The sequence below is a fragment of the Salvelinus namaycush genome, chromosome 19 (assembly GCF_016432855.1).
Source record: "Salvelinus namaycush isolate Seneca chromosome 19, SaNama_1.0, whole genome shotgun sequence".
In the NCBI taxonomy this organism is placed as follows: Eukaryota; Metazoa; Chordata; class Actinopteri; order Salmoniformes; family Salmonidae; genus Salvelinus; species Salvelinus namaycush.
This window is the reverse complement of record NC_052325.1, coordinates 14,758,407-14,776,686: the sequence shown is the minus strand read 5'-3', so window position 1 is coordinate 14,776,686 and position 18,280 is coordinate 14,758,407. Positions and strand designations below refer to the sequence as shown.

At 44.0% G+C, this 18,280-nt stretch overlaps 1 protein-coding gene across 1 annotated transcript in view; it reads right to left on the bottom strand.

Annotated features, from left to right (window-relative positions):
* Nucleotides 1-3,060: 3,060 nt before the first annotated feature.
* The window catches only part of myo16 (myosin XVI), a 185,647-nt gene continuing 170,427 nt past the window's right edge, over nucleotides 3,061-18,280 (bottom strand). Inside the window, exons 34-35 of the mRNA XM_039014219.1 lie at nucleotides 17,539-17,624; nucleotides 3,061-3,240 (exon numbers count right to left, since the gene is read on the bottom strand). Coding sequence (XP_038870147.1) covers nucleotides 3,061-3,240; nucleotides 17,539-17,624 — 266 coding nt within the window. The remainder of the gene's footprint in view (nucleotides 3,241-17,538; nucleotides 17,625-18,280) is intronic.

Here is an 18,280-nt window from a genome sequence, read left to right as displayed (position 1 = left end):
AGGTTTCCTTTGGAAGGGGAAACATCGTAGGGTGACAAGCACATAGGAGACATGGCAGTGTGAAATGTACGTGTGACATGACAGTGCAGTGATTCACAGTGTAAAGGGTAAAAGGATATTCAAATATCAAGCGTTAACTGCCGTGCATCGGTGGGTAAGAGGAAATGATGAGTGGTCAGATCATGCAGAGAGACAAAGAACTAACATCCTGTCTGAAATGCCTTAAAAAGTATCCATACCTCTTCTTCCTCATCATGTTTTCATTGCTTTACTAAATCATTCATAGTAGTATGGGATAAATAGACACAATACAAACAGGACGAACCTTAACCCTGTTTAGTGGTGGACCTCAGCACATCGGAGTAGGAGTGTTACACCTACCTATATGAAGTGATTTATTTTGTGTGTAGGATACTGGTATTGACTGGTACTGTCTCAATGTAAGTAGTGTATACTGTGTGCACTGTGGCAGCTCTGTCCAATAGTCACATGTACATGATGTAGAACTACAGTATGACCAACTGTATTGTTCTATCCAGACGTGTTGTTTCACCTCCGTTCCAATCCTAAAGCATCGTCCAATCACATATAGACATGGTATCTTAACACTATCACTTTGAAATACTGTATTCCATTGTCGTTAGCAGAGCTTGGGTGTTCAGAAGGTCTGGTTAAGTGGCTCACTCCTAGTCAATGTTTGATGTGATCTTCGCCCAATTTCTGTAGAAAATGTGGTGTTTCTTATCACATACACACACACACACACACTCACGCGCACACACACGGCTCAATCAACAACCAAGGATGCGCTAGTGATGGCGCTGCTAATTCCTAATACAGGATCAATCAGACTGTTGAAGGGTGATCAGTGTAAATGAGAAATCAATCAGAGCTATTGATACTTCCTGGCTTTTACAGTCAAACCAATCTTCTAAGATCAAATGGCTTGCAGAGGCACACCCATCCAATTTACCATGGTCAGATTACCCTCCCCAATCATAACCGTAACCATTAGGGGGATGTTAAAATATATGATCCTATATCAGTGGGTAGGGGCAACTTCTAGCTACTCCTTTACGATGTGGAAACCACACCAAACATCAATATTGTGCAATTTATCATCCAAACAACCATCAGACAAATGATGGAAACATCAGTCTTTCGCCACTGGAATATTGTCTTACAATAGATTCGCAGGGAAACAAACAAACAAACTAAATAAATACAGTATAAAGAAGTTTCATAGTAGTAGACAATCATTCCGCAAAAAAGGTGTTCACATTATAAAATAAACCTATTCTCTTTGTCTCAGTCATTGCATTAAACCCAAGACATTCATATAATTCTCCATCTGCCATATAGACAATTCTCCAGTTCCCTTTCCATCTTCCCATTTCTGTGCTATTCTGATATAGTAAATTAAAACATTTTACGATTAAACATAGGCCATTATTTACAGGGAGGTTACCCTGGCAATGCCCTCTGACCCCTACAGCATCTTGGATGGGGTGTTGGGATATTGCAGGGTTTGGGAGGGAAATAAAGAGAGTGATTGAGGAGGATGGGGTAGCTTTACATGAGAACTCTGTTGTGCTCCAGTTGCATCCTTGAATTGTACAGAAAAGTGTACAGGCTCCTAACATTGATTTACACAAGATAGAACATATCAAATGGGACGCTAATATGAAGAAAGTACCATTGTGGTTTAGAGCTTATTTCTCTGAGATGTTTGTAGAATAAATCTAGATAAGTAGTTAATTGAGGGACTGCGACAGATAGTTGTGCGTTGGTCATCTACACTGTTCTTTATTCAGTCTGTTTGTGTGCTCTACACAAACACATCAGTAAAATACATCAGCCATAGCTGAGGTTGACTGGCCTAGAGTCCCATTTTATGGCACTAAGCCCAGTAAAAACCTTACAGGACATTGATACAATCTGATCACAGGTGATCTAGCTACATGAACTAGCTACTATGGCCATCGTTGTAAAATACAGCTCTGCTATTGTCTTGCCTAGTCAGTAATATCTGTACAGTGTTTTGTTTTTTTACTGTTGTGGATGTTCTGTTCAGTTTGCGCTAAAGCGAAAGGCTGTTGGCTAGCTGGGGATGAAACAAGTGCACCATGGGATATCGCTGAGGTTTCCCTGACCCCTGAACTCTGAGCTATTGTTGCCACGGTTACAGAAGCACCTAAAGCACCTTGTAGCGTGAGGCTAAAGCGGTAGCTGGTACCTGAAGGAGTCCATAAGACTAGAGACAGGAGTTTTCCCTGGTCAGATCACATGGTCAGGAAAACCTCCTGGTCCTAGAGATGATAACTGGTCTGTAAGCCAGAGCAGTGAGGTTCAACAGAGGAGATGTTTAAAGGCCTTAGCTCGCTTGTAAACTTCAGACATGTCTGGAGGGGAGGGTACACACATGTTCTGTTGTGCCCATAGGCACAGATCTAGGATCAACTTACCTTCCCCATGAGCATCAGAGGGGAAAGACAAAAACAGACCCTAGATCAGTGTCATCCTAGTGCGCATCACACACCTGACACATATAACATCACACAGAGTGACATCAGCACCATGTTTTGGGGTTTGGGCTGGGAGATGTTGCGTAAGCAGTAACTGCATGGTAGGCTTTGATAGAGAGAGAACGTGCACCAGATTTACTAGACAGAAAACACATAGGCAAACCTCATTCCACATAGCAACTATTGTATGTACAGTCCTCTCCTCTGTTAGCCTACATACAGCTTGTTAGAGAGAGAGAGAGAGAGAGAGAGAGAGAGAGAGAGAGAGAGAGAGAGAGAGAGAGAGAGAGAGAGAGAGAGAGAGAGAGAGAATGGATCCTGATCGCTGCTCTATTCCCTTTCTACCTCCTTTATCTGTCTATGCTCGTGTGGGTTGGGTTGTCCTAGCCAATGAAATGCCTCTCTCTCAGACCTGTCCTTCGCCGAATGGGTGGCAGACATGGGCAGGAGGGCGTGGCAGGAGGCAGACAAGAAAGGCAGTGTGAGGCGTGGAGAGTGGGCATCGGTCGGACATCCCAGGTTGGACATCCTCCCACTATGGAGAAGACTTCCTATTAGCCCTGACCAGTGTGGTGGGTGGGGTTTGTGGTGTTCCGTTGACGTCCTGTTGGTGCCTCCAGTCGGCCCGCCCCTCACACAGCGCCCTACGCCAGCGGAGCAACTCCCCCAGGGCGGCGGCCTCGTCCCCCCCACATCCACGCAGACGCTGGATCACCTGGCGGACGGAGAGGGGTTAATTAAATCATGTAAAAATGTACTAATGATATCCTATCAATCTCATCCTAGAGAAAGCAATAAACAGACAGCATAGAGTACAATACAGTACACTACATTTGGCCAGTGTGAGTATGAGCAAGATGCAGAGTGGTCTGTAATGACCAGCAGTGGGGTAAAGGAGGAGGATAGGAAAGACCAAAAAAACGAATTTTATCTCATATCTCAATGGGTCTCTATAAGAGCTGGAGGAATACCTCTGATATATCTATCATATTCATATCCTGATCATGATCTGGTTGGTGCAAGCCTCCACATCAGCTGAAGAGAAATAGGTCACACCGCAAGAGTAATCTGGGCCTGATCCATCATTCTGAAAGGAGCCATAATCATTAAGCTGATTCCCTCTCTGTTCACTCTGTGGGCCAGTTCCCTTCTAGGCCCGTTAGAACGGAGGCAGAGGAAATAAACCTGTGCTCATCAACTGTATTTAATGACATATAATATTTAATGACATATAATTTCCATATCCTGATTCTGTGGAGTCTATATATCAACACTAACAGGGATGAAGGTGTGTGTGTGTTTGTGAGCTGACAATGGGCTCTGACAGGATGGTGGCATGCAGCAGCAACCCCTCACACACTTGCTTCACCCATAACCCCCCCCAGCCTCCCGTCAGTGTCTGTGCAGCACGTCATCAGTCACCAGCCAGTCAATACGCAGGCAGATCAATCAGACAAGAATTCCAATCATCCACAGCCACTTAATGCCAGCGACCGACCAGCGACCAACTGATTGTTGCTAAGGGCAGAAACTGAAACTCCTCATATAGCTTTAACACTGTATAAGGGTTCTCAATGTAGTGGAGAGGTGTCCAAAATTGTTTGGTCTAACCCCAGTCTGTGTTGTGGTTAAGCTATTGCTGCTATGCTGATGATGTTGAGGTGATGGCGATTCCTGTCTGTGTTTTCCATCTCTGTTTTGTTCAGAAGGGGAGCAGAGCGTCACGGCTAAATAAAACCACAGCAGGGACTCATACCGCAACATTTTCCCTGCACTACGCCAAGCACACAGTACAGCACTGACGCACTCTAGGAATCCAGGCCACACACACACACGCACACAGACACAAATGCACAGTAATGCGCGCACACATTGACAGACACATCCACACACATATATTGATAGCCTGTACCAGCAGTGCTCAGTGACCTAATCTATAATTTACACATCCCTGCCAGGCTATTCTGAGCCATGATGCCAGGAACACCGGCTACTGGAACAGCAGACATGCACACAGTGTCCTACTGTCGTATGCACGTTAGGGCTGGGCGATATGGACAAAATATCATATCAAGACAGTTTTGACGGTATTTTATGTCTTTGAATAATAAAAGTTCTAAATATGCTGTATGAGTAGTTCATGACACTAGGGTGGCAACGCATAAATTATAAGTGACTTCAATGGGGTTTTCTCCATTTATCGTGTTCAATCCAACTCCAAACAAAAACATGTTTTTATTTTTTCATCAATTTCTGCATTTCCTGTACTTTTATTATAAATTCAACACTGTGCCATGTAGCATGATATGGGCAAAAAATATAGGCCTAGTTAATTGTTAGCTGTTGGAATCATGGAAATACAATGATTATTCTAATTCTACAGTTAGAATATAGTGGGCAGCACCTTGAACACATTGTTGTTTGACATTACAACAAATTAATAAACCAGGGAGGAATTAACTGACAGGGTAAAAACCAAAGTGTTAGTCAGTGTTTCCAGGTGACCCTAATTAGATGTTATATGACATGTTTTCTTACTTCATGTAGCTAGTTAGCTAGCCAACATATTCATGGTTCAGCTATTCCTCTCAGATTAGATACTGTTGCACAAACAGGTTTATCTAGGCCTACACCAGCACTGGTACCAGGCAGCATTAGCTAGCTAGCTACGTTTGCGCTGACTTAGTACATTTCGAAACTAACTAGTGATTAGCATTAGCGGCTAACACTAACTATTTTAGCAACACCTTGCTAAGAAAAGACAAACTAGCAGATAGTAGTTTGCAGACAGTAAGACACACAAAAAGATTGTGTATAGAACGCTTGTGGAAAGCAGCATGTCACCAACATTGTTACCTTCATCTGACCATGGAGAGTGAACCGCAAGAAAGCGCTTGTGACTCACTGATCAAGCAACTGCTCTCTCCTTGAGTGAGAGGGGGCAGGGCTTGGTGTGGTTAGCGGCATGCAGCAGCAGGAGGAGAGGGAGAGATGACTAGTAGTAGCAAACATGGATATTAAACGCACCGAAGTAGCGTATCACATTTAACAAACCAAACATTGAAATACCATTATATAAGTAAAAGTACAAAAAACTCAAACCGGTCTGTGCATCAATTCAGATATATAGTAAATTACGGTATACCACCCAGCCCTTATGCGCATGCACGTGCGCACGCACACACACAAGATAGAGATGCATGGAGACACATGAACAGACAAACAAACTTAATGACATTATGCTATTCACATAGACACATTCAGTAGTCCACAGTGACTGATTGTGATTCTATGACTCTACTCCTTAATGAGTGACATCAACCACATCTGGTAGTCTGATGTTACAGTAGCCATGGTAAAGATGATGCAATTAATTCCCCTACACACAGCCAACACAGACAGACAACTCATTCACTCTATTGATAGAATATGAAGTAATTTTGTTTTTCAAATGAGACAAACGATCAATCGCCACAACTGGCAAGCACACATACAAACATGTTAAATCGAACACACACCCATACACTCAGACAGACACGTACACATGACTGCAAGTGCACGAACACACACACACACACTCTCTCTTTTTATCTCTATATTTCTCTCTCTTGCTCTCTTAAATGACTCCTCCCCTAGCGAGAGACGGTATAAAGCAATATGGTAATAGTATGGTAATAAAATTATAATCTGGGATGAACAGTGGTCATTCTCAGCTGTCAATCAAAGGTTAGGGGTGGCCAACTCCCACTGGGATAAAACACCGGGGAAGCAGATAGAACAGAAAAGCCATGGGGGGAAATCAGAAAGTACAACATAGACCAGTACACATCAACTGAGAGGGTATAGTGAAGACAGTAAAATAGGTTGAACAGTGTTTTTTATTTACCTAGCCATTTTATATGTGCTTGTATCTCAGGGATTCTTAAAAGTTGGGAAAATCATTGTCCGGCAGGGAAACTTTATTTTTATAGTTGGAAAAATTCATAATTTTTGCTTAAAATTTATATTTAGGGGAATTTTATTTTATTTATTTTATTTTATTGTAATTTTCAAAATATTTTAAATATTATTCATTTCCATGTAGGCTCTGTGCCAGGAAATGTGCTTGTCCAGAGCAAAGGATCACAATTTCATTGATTTAAACAAACAATACTGAAATCACCATGGTCACAACCATAATCTGTGAACTCCAATCATCCTTATAGATTAAGATAGAATATGATTTATGGTTCAGATATGTTACATTTAATTAGGTTTTAGAGTCATAAAGCAACTGAGCAAAAACTAAATTGATACTAATTTGTCAACTCCGTAAGATTTAGTCTAACGTCAACTCCGTCACAGTGCTGTAAAATCTGATAGAATGGTTATTCTTATTGGGGATTTTTAAATGAATAATTTTCCAAATTTTCCAAATGTTTATAATAAACATATTTCTAGAGGCAAAAATCTGTTTTGAGTATCAGTTGTCAACTCAATCAGAGGCTTGTCAACTCTGTCACTGATTGCTAACACCCCTACGATCAATAAATATTGCAACATATGCTTAAACTATTGAAGTATTTGCTGTGCTAGAACTAAGGGATAATTGCTTTATGTTGTTTTATGTTATGAATTTAGAAAAATCACGGCCTCCGGTCCGGAGCCTCCAGCAACGGCTTCCGGTCCGGAGCCCGCAACGAGGGTCCCCAGTCCTGGGCCCGCAACGAGGGTCGCCAGTCCGGGGGCCGCAACGAGGGTCGCCAGTCCGGGCCCGCAACGAGGGTCCCCAGTCCGTGGCCCGCAACGAGGTTCGCCAGTCCGGGGCCCGCAACGAGGGTCCTCAGTCCGGGGCCCGCAACGAGGGTCCCCAGTCCGGGGCCAGCAACGAGGGTCCCCAGTCCGGGGCCCGCAACGAGGGTTCCCAGTCCGTGGTCGGCAACGAGGGTCCCCGCACCAGATGTGCCACCAAAGTGGGGTGAGCCAGAGGTGGAGCGGGGTCTACGTCCCGCACCAGATCCGCCACCGCGGATAGAGCCCACCCAGACCCTCCCCTATAGGTTCAGGTTTTGCGGCCGGAGTCCGCACCTTTGGGGGGGGGGGGGGGGGGGGGGGGGGGGTACTGTCACGCCCTGACCTTAGAGAGACTTTTTATATCTCTATTTGGTTTGGTCAGGGTGTGATTTGGGGTGGGCATTCTATGTTCTGTTTTCTAGGTTTGTGTATTTCTATGTTTTGGCCGGGTATGGTTCGCAAACAGGGACAGCTGTCCATCATTGTCTCTGATTGGTAATCATACTTAGGCAGCCTTTTTCCCTTGTGTCATTGTGGGAAGTTGTCTTTGTTTGGGTGTACTATAGCCCTTGTAAGCTTCACGGTCGTTTCTTGTTTTGTTGTTTTGTTGGCAACATTTATTCAAATAAACGAAAATGTACGCTTACCACGCTACACCTTGGTCTTCCTTTAACGACGGCCCGTGACATTAGCCAAATACATTTAAACTCCGTTTTTCACAATTCCTGACATTTAATATTAGTAAAAATTCCATGTCTAAGGTCAGTTAGGATCTCCACTTTATTTTAAGAATTTGAAATGTCAGAATAATAGTTGAGAGAATTATTTAATTCAGCATTTCTTTTTTTCATTACCTTACCAGTGGGTCAGAAGTTTACATACACTCAATTAGTATTTGATAGCATTTCCTTTAAATTGTCTAACTTGGGTCAAACACTTCGTGTAGTCTTCCACAAGCTTCCCACAATAAGTTGGGTGAATTTTGGCCCATTCCTGATGACAGAGCTGGTGTAACTGAGTCAGGTTTGTAGGCCTCCTTGCTCGCACACACTTTTTCAGTTCTGCCCACAAATGGATTGAGGTCAGGGCTCTGTTACGACATTTACATTTACATTTAAGTCATTTAGCAGACGCTCTTATCCAGAGCGACTTAAAAATTGGAAAGTTCATACATATTCATCCTGGTCCCCCCGTGGGGAATGAACCCACAACCCTGGCGTTGCAAGGGCCATGCTCTACCAACTGAGCCACACGGGACCACACCACTCCACGACCACTCCAACACCTTGACTTTGTTGTTCTTAAGCCATTTTGCCACACCTTTGGAAGTATGCTTGGGTCATTGTCCATTTGGAAGACCCATTTGCGACCAAGCTTTAACTTCCTGACTGATGTCTTGAGATGTTGCTTCAATATATCCACATCATTATCCTGTCTTCATGATGCCATCTATTTTATGAAGTGCACCAGTTCCTCCTGCAGCAAAGCACCCCCACGACATGATGCTACCACCTCCGTGCTTCACGGTTGGGATGGTGTTCTTCGGCTTGCAAGCCTCCCACTTTTTCCTCCAAACATAACAATGGTCATTATGACCAAACAGTTCTATTTTTGTTTCATCAGACCAGAGGACATTTCTCCAAATAGTACGATCTTTGTCCCCATGTGCAGTTGCAAACCGTAGTCTGGCTTTTTTATGGCTGTTTTGGAGCAGTGGCTTCTTCCTTGCTGAGCGGCCTTTCAGGTTATGTCAATATAGGACTCGTTTTACTGTGGATATAGATACTTTTGTACCTGTTTCCTCCAGCATCTTCACAGGGTCCTTTGCTGTTGTTCTTGGATTGATTTGCACTTTTCGCACCAAAGTACGTTCATCTCTAGGAGACAGAACACGTCTCCTTCCTGAGCGGTTTGATGGCTGCATGGTCCCATGGTGTTTATAGTTGCGTACTATTGTTTGAACAGATGAACGTGGTACCTTCAGGCATTTGGAAATTGCTCCCAAGGATGGACAAGACTTGTGGAGGTCCACAATTTTTTTTCTGAGGTCTTGGCTCATTTATTTTGATTTTCCTATGATGTCAGGCAAAGAGGCACTGAGTTTGAAGGTAATCTTTGAAATACATCCACAGGTACACCTCCAATTGACTCAAATAATTTACTTGGCCTATCAGAAGCTTCTAAAGCCATGACATAATTTTCTGGAATTGTCTGGAATTTTTAAAGGCACAGTTGACGTAATGTAATCTTCTGACCCACTGGAATTGTGATACAGTGACTTAAAAGTGAAATCATCTGTCTGTAAACAATTGTTGGAAAAATGATTTGTGTCATGCACAAAGTAGATGTCCTAACAGACTTGCCAAAACTATAGTTTGCTAACAAGAAATTTGTGGAGTGGTTGAAAAACGAGTTTTAATGACTCCAACCTAAGTGTATGTGAACTTCCTACTTCAACTGTATACTATACTGCTATGTTCAAAGCATTACACGACAGAGACAAAATAACATAAATACAGCTATGCACAAAATCTGTCTGGATTCAAATCTATAGTCCACAGGCGGGACATGTACCCACCCACACCAGTGGAGACTCCTCAGTGGGGGAAGGGGAGGACCATCCTCCTCCGTGAATAAAAAAAAAGTGAAACATTGAAAAAGTTATCCTTTTTAGATAAAACTTTACTAAATATTTTCACATGTCACCAAATAATTGATTAAAACACACTGTTTTGCAATGAAGGTCTCCAGTAGCCTCAACAGCACCCTGTAGGGTAGCAACGTAGTGTAGCCGGAGGACAGCTAGCTTCCGTCCTCCTCTTGGTACATTGACTTCAATACAAAACCTTGGATGCTCTTGGTTCTCAGCCCGTTCCATAGTTATTATTATTATTTTTTAAATTCCTCAATTTCATGATATCCAATTGGTAGTCACAGTCTTGTTCCATCGCTGCAACTCCCGTACGGACTCGGGAGAGGCGAAGGTCGAGATCCATGCGTCCTACGAAACACGACCCCGCCAAGCCGCACTGCTTCTTGACACACTGCTCGATTAACCCGGAAGCAAGCCGCACCAATGAGTCGGAGGAAACACAGTACAGCTGACGACCGAAGTCAGCGTGCATGCGCCCAGCACACTCAAGGAGTCGCAAGAGCATTATGGGACAAGGACATTCCAGCCGGCCAAACCCTCCCCTAACCCGGACGACACTGAGCCAATTGTGTGCCGCCTCATGGGTCTCCCGGTCGCGGCCGGCTGCGACACAGCCCGGGATCGAACCTGGATCTGTGGTGACGACTCTAGCACTGATCAGTGCCGTAGGCCTCTGCGCAACTCAAGAGTCAGTTCCATAGACAAACATAGTAATTATGACAACATCCGGAGGATGTCCTCCAACCTATCAGAGCTCTTGTAGCATGAACTGACACCCAATCAAAGGATCAGATAATAAATCTAGTACTAAATGTATAAACTACAGCTAGCTAGCACTGCAGTGCATAAAATGTGGTAGAAAAATGCAGTGCAATAAAATGTGGAGTAGTAGACTCAAAGAGAGAGAAAGAAAATTACTAACGCATTAGTTCTATTAGCTATGTTGACTAGGATTTTACTTTAGCTACTGTAATATGTGGACAACTATGTAGGCTGTGTGTAGCAGTTATGACATGGTTTGGTTTGGAAAGTTTTTTTCGCCTGGTCGCATACAGCTGATGTGTTGTTCATTGAAGTCCACAAACAAAGGGATAAGGTAAGAGGAAGAGAGTGCATGGACGAGAGAAGGAATACAACGTTGCTGCTTATGAAAGTGAACTGTGTTTATGCTTGATTCATTCCACTGATTCTGGAGAAAAACATTTCTTAAACGGAAGCAAATGAAACGGGGATAAAAATACCTGAATGTGTCCGATAGAAACTCTTGTTTACAACTGTTGGACTAATGATTACACCCTAGATAAGCTAGATGCAGGCAAGAGTGTGCAAGGCGATATTGAATGTGTCCCAGTCTGTCCATGTGTCACTGTCTGTTATCTCAAATTTTTCTCTAGACCTGTGTGCACCTACACTGTCAACTTTCAGTCTTCCGCTAGGTTGTAGCAAACTCATGATGGGTATAGGGGAAATTTGAGTATCATGTAGTAGCCTAAACCTATCGATGTTACATTGAACTGGGTGAATGGAATATGAATTAAAGTCATCCAACATGCTGTAATAGAAATAAGGCCATGCTCATGAAAAAAACAATTGTCCTCCCTCATCATAAATGGCACTGACCGCCACTGACCCACACACAGACTGTGTCCCGGAGTAATAATCTTAATAAAGGAAAAGATAAGGACCTTGCTGATATTCTCTCTAAATTACACACACATACCCACAAGAGAGAAAGCACGAGAAAGAAGGAGTGACCGCTAATGACCTAGATGTGTGGCCTCCCTGCTCCACACGCATGGCTTAGGGAAAAAGAGAGATTTCAGGGAACCCAGCAGGACAAAATCACACACACGCTTCAATTCTGAGAAGGCTCTGTGTGCGACAGGTCAACAACACCAGACCTGCATATACACACGAACATACACAGACAAACAACACAAACACGTATGTCACATTGTGTACACACACTCTCATGTAAGACTGGGATTATCCTGAGTGGATTGGATGTGGGGAGACAAGCTCTCACGCCTTTCCGCCCAGCCCCGTCCTCTACATACCTCTTTCAATCACTCTCTTTATCCCTCTCTCTATTCTTCCTCCCCTCGTTTCTGTCCCTTTCCATGCCTTAGGAGAAGAACCAGAGAACCCTTTGGGTGCCCCCTAATCCCTTTCTCGCCTCCCTCTGGCATTGTGGCACAATTGGGTCCTTCAGCAGTCACTCTACTGAACTGACCAATGGGAGAAAACAAACAAACAATCATGTGTTTCCTCATGAGATCAGTGCAGAGCACCACTGTCTACATGCACTAAAGCACACCCGTTCATTGCCAATTAAAAGCTATCCATCCCCCTCTTCCCTCTCTTCCCCATTCATCCCTCCTTCTCTTTCCCCGCTCTCCTGATCTACTAATCCCACATAAACACAGTTTGGAATGTGGCTAATAGAATGGGATTCTGGGTCGCGGAGTCTTTCGCACCTCTTCAATGAACTCATCATAATGGAACTGGGACCGGGTTCCAACCATCCAGAGAGGCAGGCCTGATTAGATAGGGACGGAGAATGAAGTCACTTCAGTCCCTATTGAGTTTTCAACACCAGTTAACTTATCATAAGAATAATGAGTTCCCAAGGTTTAAAATGAAGGGCTTTTTCAGGGCAATGCTGAATGCATCGTTTGTTGTGTTGTTACAAAGACAGCAGGTGCCCTGAGGGACATTCATGGAGGATATAGGAGTTACTTTAATCTATAACTATGGGACTGTGGTGTACCATTCTCTGTTACATTTTAATGTTGAATGGAAATTCACTATGGATGTTTCATGATCCCGGGAACAATGCTAGGCTGTCTTTTGAGATATACAGTAAAACTACATTCTCAATCACAATGCATTTTTCCATAGTCGCCCTACATCCATCTTGGCACTCATTTGCGTGAATTTCAGCAAACTTTTACATTTTTTCTTGACTGAAACAGAAATCAAGGGTTATCAAAGAGACGCAGATATAGGTCAAGGTCCTCCATATCACCTCCATCATATGGAAGCAATGTAGCAATCACAAGCAATTTCCTTCATTAAATAATCTACGCCGATCCTTTCAACAATTGTTTTTCAATCATAGTCAAAGAAAATTAATTGCTTGATGAATCCCACTGTGAAGGAAAAGGGGATGGGCACCATGCATTATAAACATGAATTATAAACATAAACAATCCAGCAGATGAGCAGAGAAAAAAACTGTGTAAAAAAACTGCAGCTCTCTTTTGTTTGAGAAGATACCAGACGTCGACATGAATATACACCCACTTTTAGCACACTGTTGTGAATGAGTGTATGTGTGTTTGTCTCTGTGTGTTTGTCTCTGTGTGTGTGCGCGTGTGTGCACGTGCGTGTGTGCCTGTGTGCCTGTTTATGCGTGTGTGTGGTCCAAGGACAACCTCCAAGAGCATCCCTCACCCAAGGACGTCTGACAGAGAAGCTGAGAACCAAGGTCTGCACCCAAACATATGATTAACGTTCTCCAAACATGTCCATCTTTGAGTGGGGCCTGTCCAGGCTGTGATTATGTGGAGGCAGCTCCCTAAGCTACTTATATTGAGGTTAGCCCGGGGTCACTCCACTGAGCCGTACGACAGGTTGGTTTACACCCCAACTCTCATTGAGCTGCTCCATAGGAGAGAACCACTCACTGACAAACTACCTCATCTAAACTCTACTTAACGCTAGCCATTTACCTCTACCACCTAACAATCTAACCCCACCTCACCAACTGGGAGCATGTATACCATTAACTCTCTCACTGCCCTTTCCTGACTTACCCTATACACTTTACCCACTACGGGCCACTTCTCTGCACACTTCTGTACTGCACACTGTGTGACTCCAGCTCATCTTTCCACCTGACTCTACACACTTCCTTCTCTAATTCATGGCCTAAAACATAAGTAATAACTTACCCCCTCCCCCATAGACATTTCATGGAATGAACAATACAGTTATTGCTTTAGCTTTCCCTCCTATTGGCTTGGTGGAGTTTTCGCCATATTGCGTATACCTGTCCAATCCTTTCAGATGAACAACCTGTAGTAGGTGACTGAGGGTTAGGGGTTTAACTAGGGATCACTCCCCCCACCCCTTAGCTGAATGTCAGACAAGAGAGTGGAGCACAGAGTCAAACCCAGAGCTGCAGTTTCCTTTCTGAGCGATGAGTGGAAGGGAGTAGGATGAAGTTGCCTCTTATACACGCGGATCCAAGATCAGTTTTCCCCTCCTAATGGTTAAGTTTAGGATTACAGGGATGACAATCTGATCCTAGATCTGTGGTTAGGGGTAACTTCTCCTAGGAGCAGGGTGACAGGTTACAGGAAGTGGATTGAACAAGAAGAGGAAGTGTGGAAGGGAGGGAGAGCATCGAGCTAGGGTATGATACGGTCAACCACACTCACCCCGTCCCTAATGTGAGGGGTGCTCCGGCGCCCGCCTTGCCTTAGAGTGCAGCCCCCGCACCGAAGGGCGAGAAGTTGAGATGACCCCTCTGGAAGAAGATAAAGAGAGAAAGACAGCCATATCCTTTAGTACGGAGGACGGAGAGAGAGAGAGAGAGAGAGAGAGAGAGAGAGAGAGAGAGAGAGAGAGAGAGAGAGAGAGAGAGAGAGAGAGAGAGAGAGAGAGAGAGAGAGAGAGAGAGAGAGAGAGAGAGAGAGAGAGAGAGAGAGAGAGAGAGCAGAATTCCCCAATACACAACTGTTAAGATTCAATGGGACCAAAGACCCATTGAGGACATACAATAAGAGCAATAAGCACTGCATGGCACCTGACATACCCTGAATCCATACCGTGTTCTTTGACTATCACATGCTGGTGTCATGGAATGCTTCAGTGGATTCGTACCATGGCATATTCCAGTCATAAAAAAAGGAATGCATATTCCACACGATACCATGTAAGGGAGACGTTAAAAGTTCAGAGAAGGAAAGAACACATGTTTAGAGACACCAGAGAGTAACTTAGAGAGTGAAAGAGAGTACTTCCAGAATGAACCTGTCTAGAGAGTGCTACTCTGTCAGGAGCTGTTCTAAGCCAGAGTAAGAATACCTGGGCCTGTCCTTAAAGGGGCAATCTGCAGTTGCTACATCCATTTTTGGACTGAATGATATGTACCCATTGATTCTTGAAGAATATAACTTGTAAATAAATGTCTCATGAGCTTAGGTCAACTGTCGTAACCCATCAGAACCCAAAATATAAGCTTGTTTTACTCCAATGTTTATAAACAAATTAAATGTAAACAAACATGGTTAAAAGTATAATGTTGATATCATGGATGGTCAGTCCTTGGATCCATAGCTATGTCCATGAATTATAGAGTGGTTGCATTTCTCCAGCCCATCCCTCAGCTTTTTACCAAAACATGGGCGGGGAGCTTTTCCTTGTTATTGTTTGAACAGCTGTTTTAACAGAATGTGCTGGAACATCAATCTTTAACACTACACACTAAGTGTGGCGCAGGAGAGCGAAAACTGATTTACAACAGTGTCGCTTAATATCCATAAACCACCGTCAACAGAACAATACAATAAATGGGTCAAACAAAACCCGGTAATCACCAGCATACCGTGCATAAGCACTACAAGAAACAATTACCGACAAGGACATGGGGGGGAACAGAGGGTTAAATACACAACAAGTAATTGATGGAATTGGAACCAGGTGTGATGGAAGACAAGACGCTTTGTCTTGGAAAATGAAAAGTGGATCAGCGATGGCTAGAAGGTCGGTGACTTCGACCGCCGAACGCCGCCCGAACAAGGAGAGGGACCAACTTCGGCGGAAGTCGTGACACTAAGGAGCTCCATAGAACTACTCAGTGATCAACCTGCCTCTCGGCCACACAAAACTCGCATCCCTCTCTCACACAAGACAGAGGGCGTCTTCCAGCCTTTTCAGGAGCACTCCCTCTGTGTGTGTCTCTATAAGCAACAGCATTGCTTGCTGTTTGGGGTTTTAGGCTGGGTTTCTGTATAGCTTCTGCTGATGTAAAAAGGGCTTTCTAAATACATTTGATTGATTGAAATTTGATTGATAGAGCACCCATACTCCATTAACTAACCGGGAACATCGTGTGCCTCCTCGGCATTCCCGGGAATCTCAAGGGAATACTGTCACCTGAGCCGGTCGGAACGCTGATAGGAATGTTCTTGTTCGCTTCCTACTGTAGCTACACGCTCCTCATCTTAACTCACATTTGAATCCCTATCAGATCCAATCAATAATTATGAAGAATGATTTTCCCTGTGTTTTAACAATGTGGATTATGGGGAGCGGTTACATCCTGGAATCTCCTAATGATGACAGGTTGAGGACAGGTTGAGATAGATAATGTCAGGATAAACCAGAGGAAATATTGGTCGGTTTTAACCGATGTCCATTATATTAAATTGAAATCTTGTCATTATGACTTGAGACCTGCTCTACACCAGCCTATGGATTTGACCTTTGTGAGAAGTCAGTCAGAGAGGACAGTTACAGTGATTAGGGTTATGTGTAGCCAGGAGTTTTTCCTGAACATGTAACCTGACCAGGAAAATCTCTGGGCCCTGGTCAGGTTTACATTGTCAGGAAAAACACATGTATCCTCTACTAGTTTGTGGTGGTGGTGGTGTTTGTGTGTGTGTGTGTGTGTGTGTGTGTGTGTGTGTGTGTGTGTGTGTGTGTGTGTGTGTGTGTGTGTGTGTGTGTGTGTGTGTGTGTGTGTGTGTGTGTGTGTGTGTGTGTGTGTGTGTGTGTGTTAAGAGAACTGGTTTGGGATAGTTGTGGTGGTAGAGAAGAGAGTTAGTTCAGGATCTGGTGTCAGGGTATAGGGTTGTGTCTCTTTTGCTGCCGAGGTGTTATTGGTGTTGCAAACGTCTCTCGCAGTAGGATTGATTCTGTCCCAGTGAATATTTCATGCCCTACTTTAATTATTAAGGCTCACAGCGCAAGTGTGTGTGGGTGTTTGTGTGTTTATCAACTGAAATGTACTCTGTGTGTGTCAAGGAGCTTCATGGTTTCAACTTGGTCATTTGACCTTGATCGGCCTTATATGACGCAGTCATGGGACCTTGTGATGGGGGGAGGATGAAATCCAGTCCTGTAACCATACACCACAAGCATTGAGTGTCTTGGGAACTAGGGGAAGATCACGTCACAAGTGAAAAGTAGCGTTCAATACTGCTACTGTTAGTCTTAATGAAAAAATAACATCACCCAAAACAGACGAGCGGGCCTGACACACATCCTTGTGTGTGTGTGTGTGTGTGTGTGTGTGTGTGTGTGTGTGTGTGTGTGTGTGTGTGTGTGTGTGTGTGTGTGTGTGTGTGTGTGTGTGTGTGTGTGTGTGTGTGTGTGTGTGTGTGTGGCAGGCCAGTTTCACTCTCCACAATGAAAGGACAGTGCTGTAATGCCAGCATATTCATAGAGATTCAACTCTAAAAAGACTATTTGGTCTAAATAAGGTAACACAACAGAGGGCCAGGGCTACTGGAACCACCAACACAGTCTCACCGACAGAGTGGCTGTGCCTGTATGTGTGTGTGTGTGTGTATTTACCTGAGTGTGATGGCTGTCCATATGCCTGTGCAGAGACGATGAGCTGGAAGAGTATGTCTTGGTGTGACCCTCATCTTCCATTGACCCTGAACAGAAAACAAGTACACACACACACAAACAAACGAAAAGCACACACACACACACACACACACGAGGGAAAGATATCAGCCAGTGGAGCCACTTTGAAAGACAGAAGTGGAGAGATGGATAAACAGAGTACCTGAGGAAGGGAAAGCCTTGCAGTGGAGGGGAGGTAAGTACTCTGTCACTCTAGACTTGCACTGTAATACTGAATCCCTCTCAGTTTCTGGGTCAACCCCTTTAATACTTCCTGTCTATTCTCTTGTATCTATCTCCTCCCTTCATCTCTGTCTGTCTCTCTGTCTGTCTTTCATTCTTCATCCCCCGGCATCCACACTATCGCTCCTCTCACCCTCTCCTTTCACCCCTCTCCCTCCTGCCTTTTCACTCACTCACTCACTCACTCACTCACTCACTCACTCACTCACTCACTCACTCACTCACTCACTCACTCACTCACTCACTCACTCACTCACTCACTCACTCACTCACTCACTCACTCACTCACTCACTCACTCACTCACTCACTCACTCACTCACTCACTCACTCACTCACTCACTCACTCACTCACTCACTCACTCAATTTAAATTCAAAGGGCTTTATTGGCATGGGAAACATATGTTTACATTGCCAAAGCAAGGAAAATAGATAATAAACAA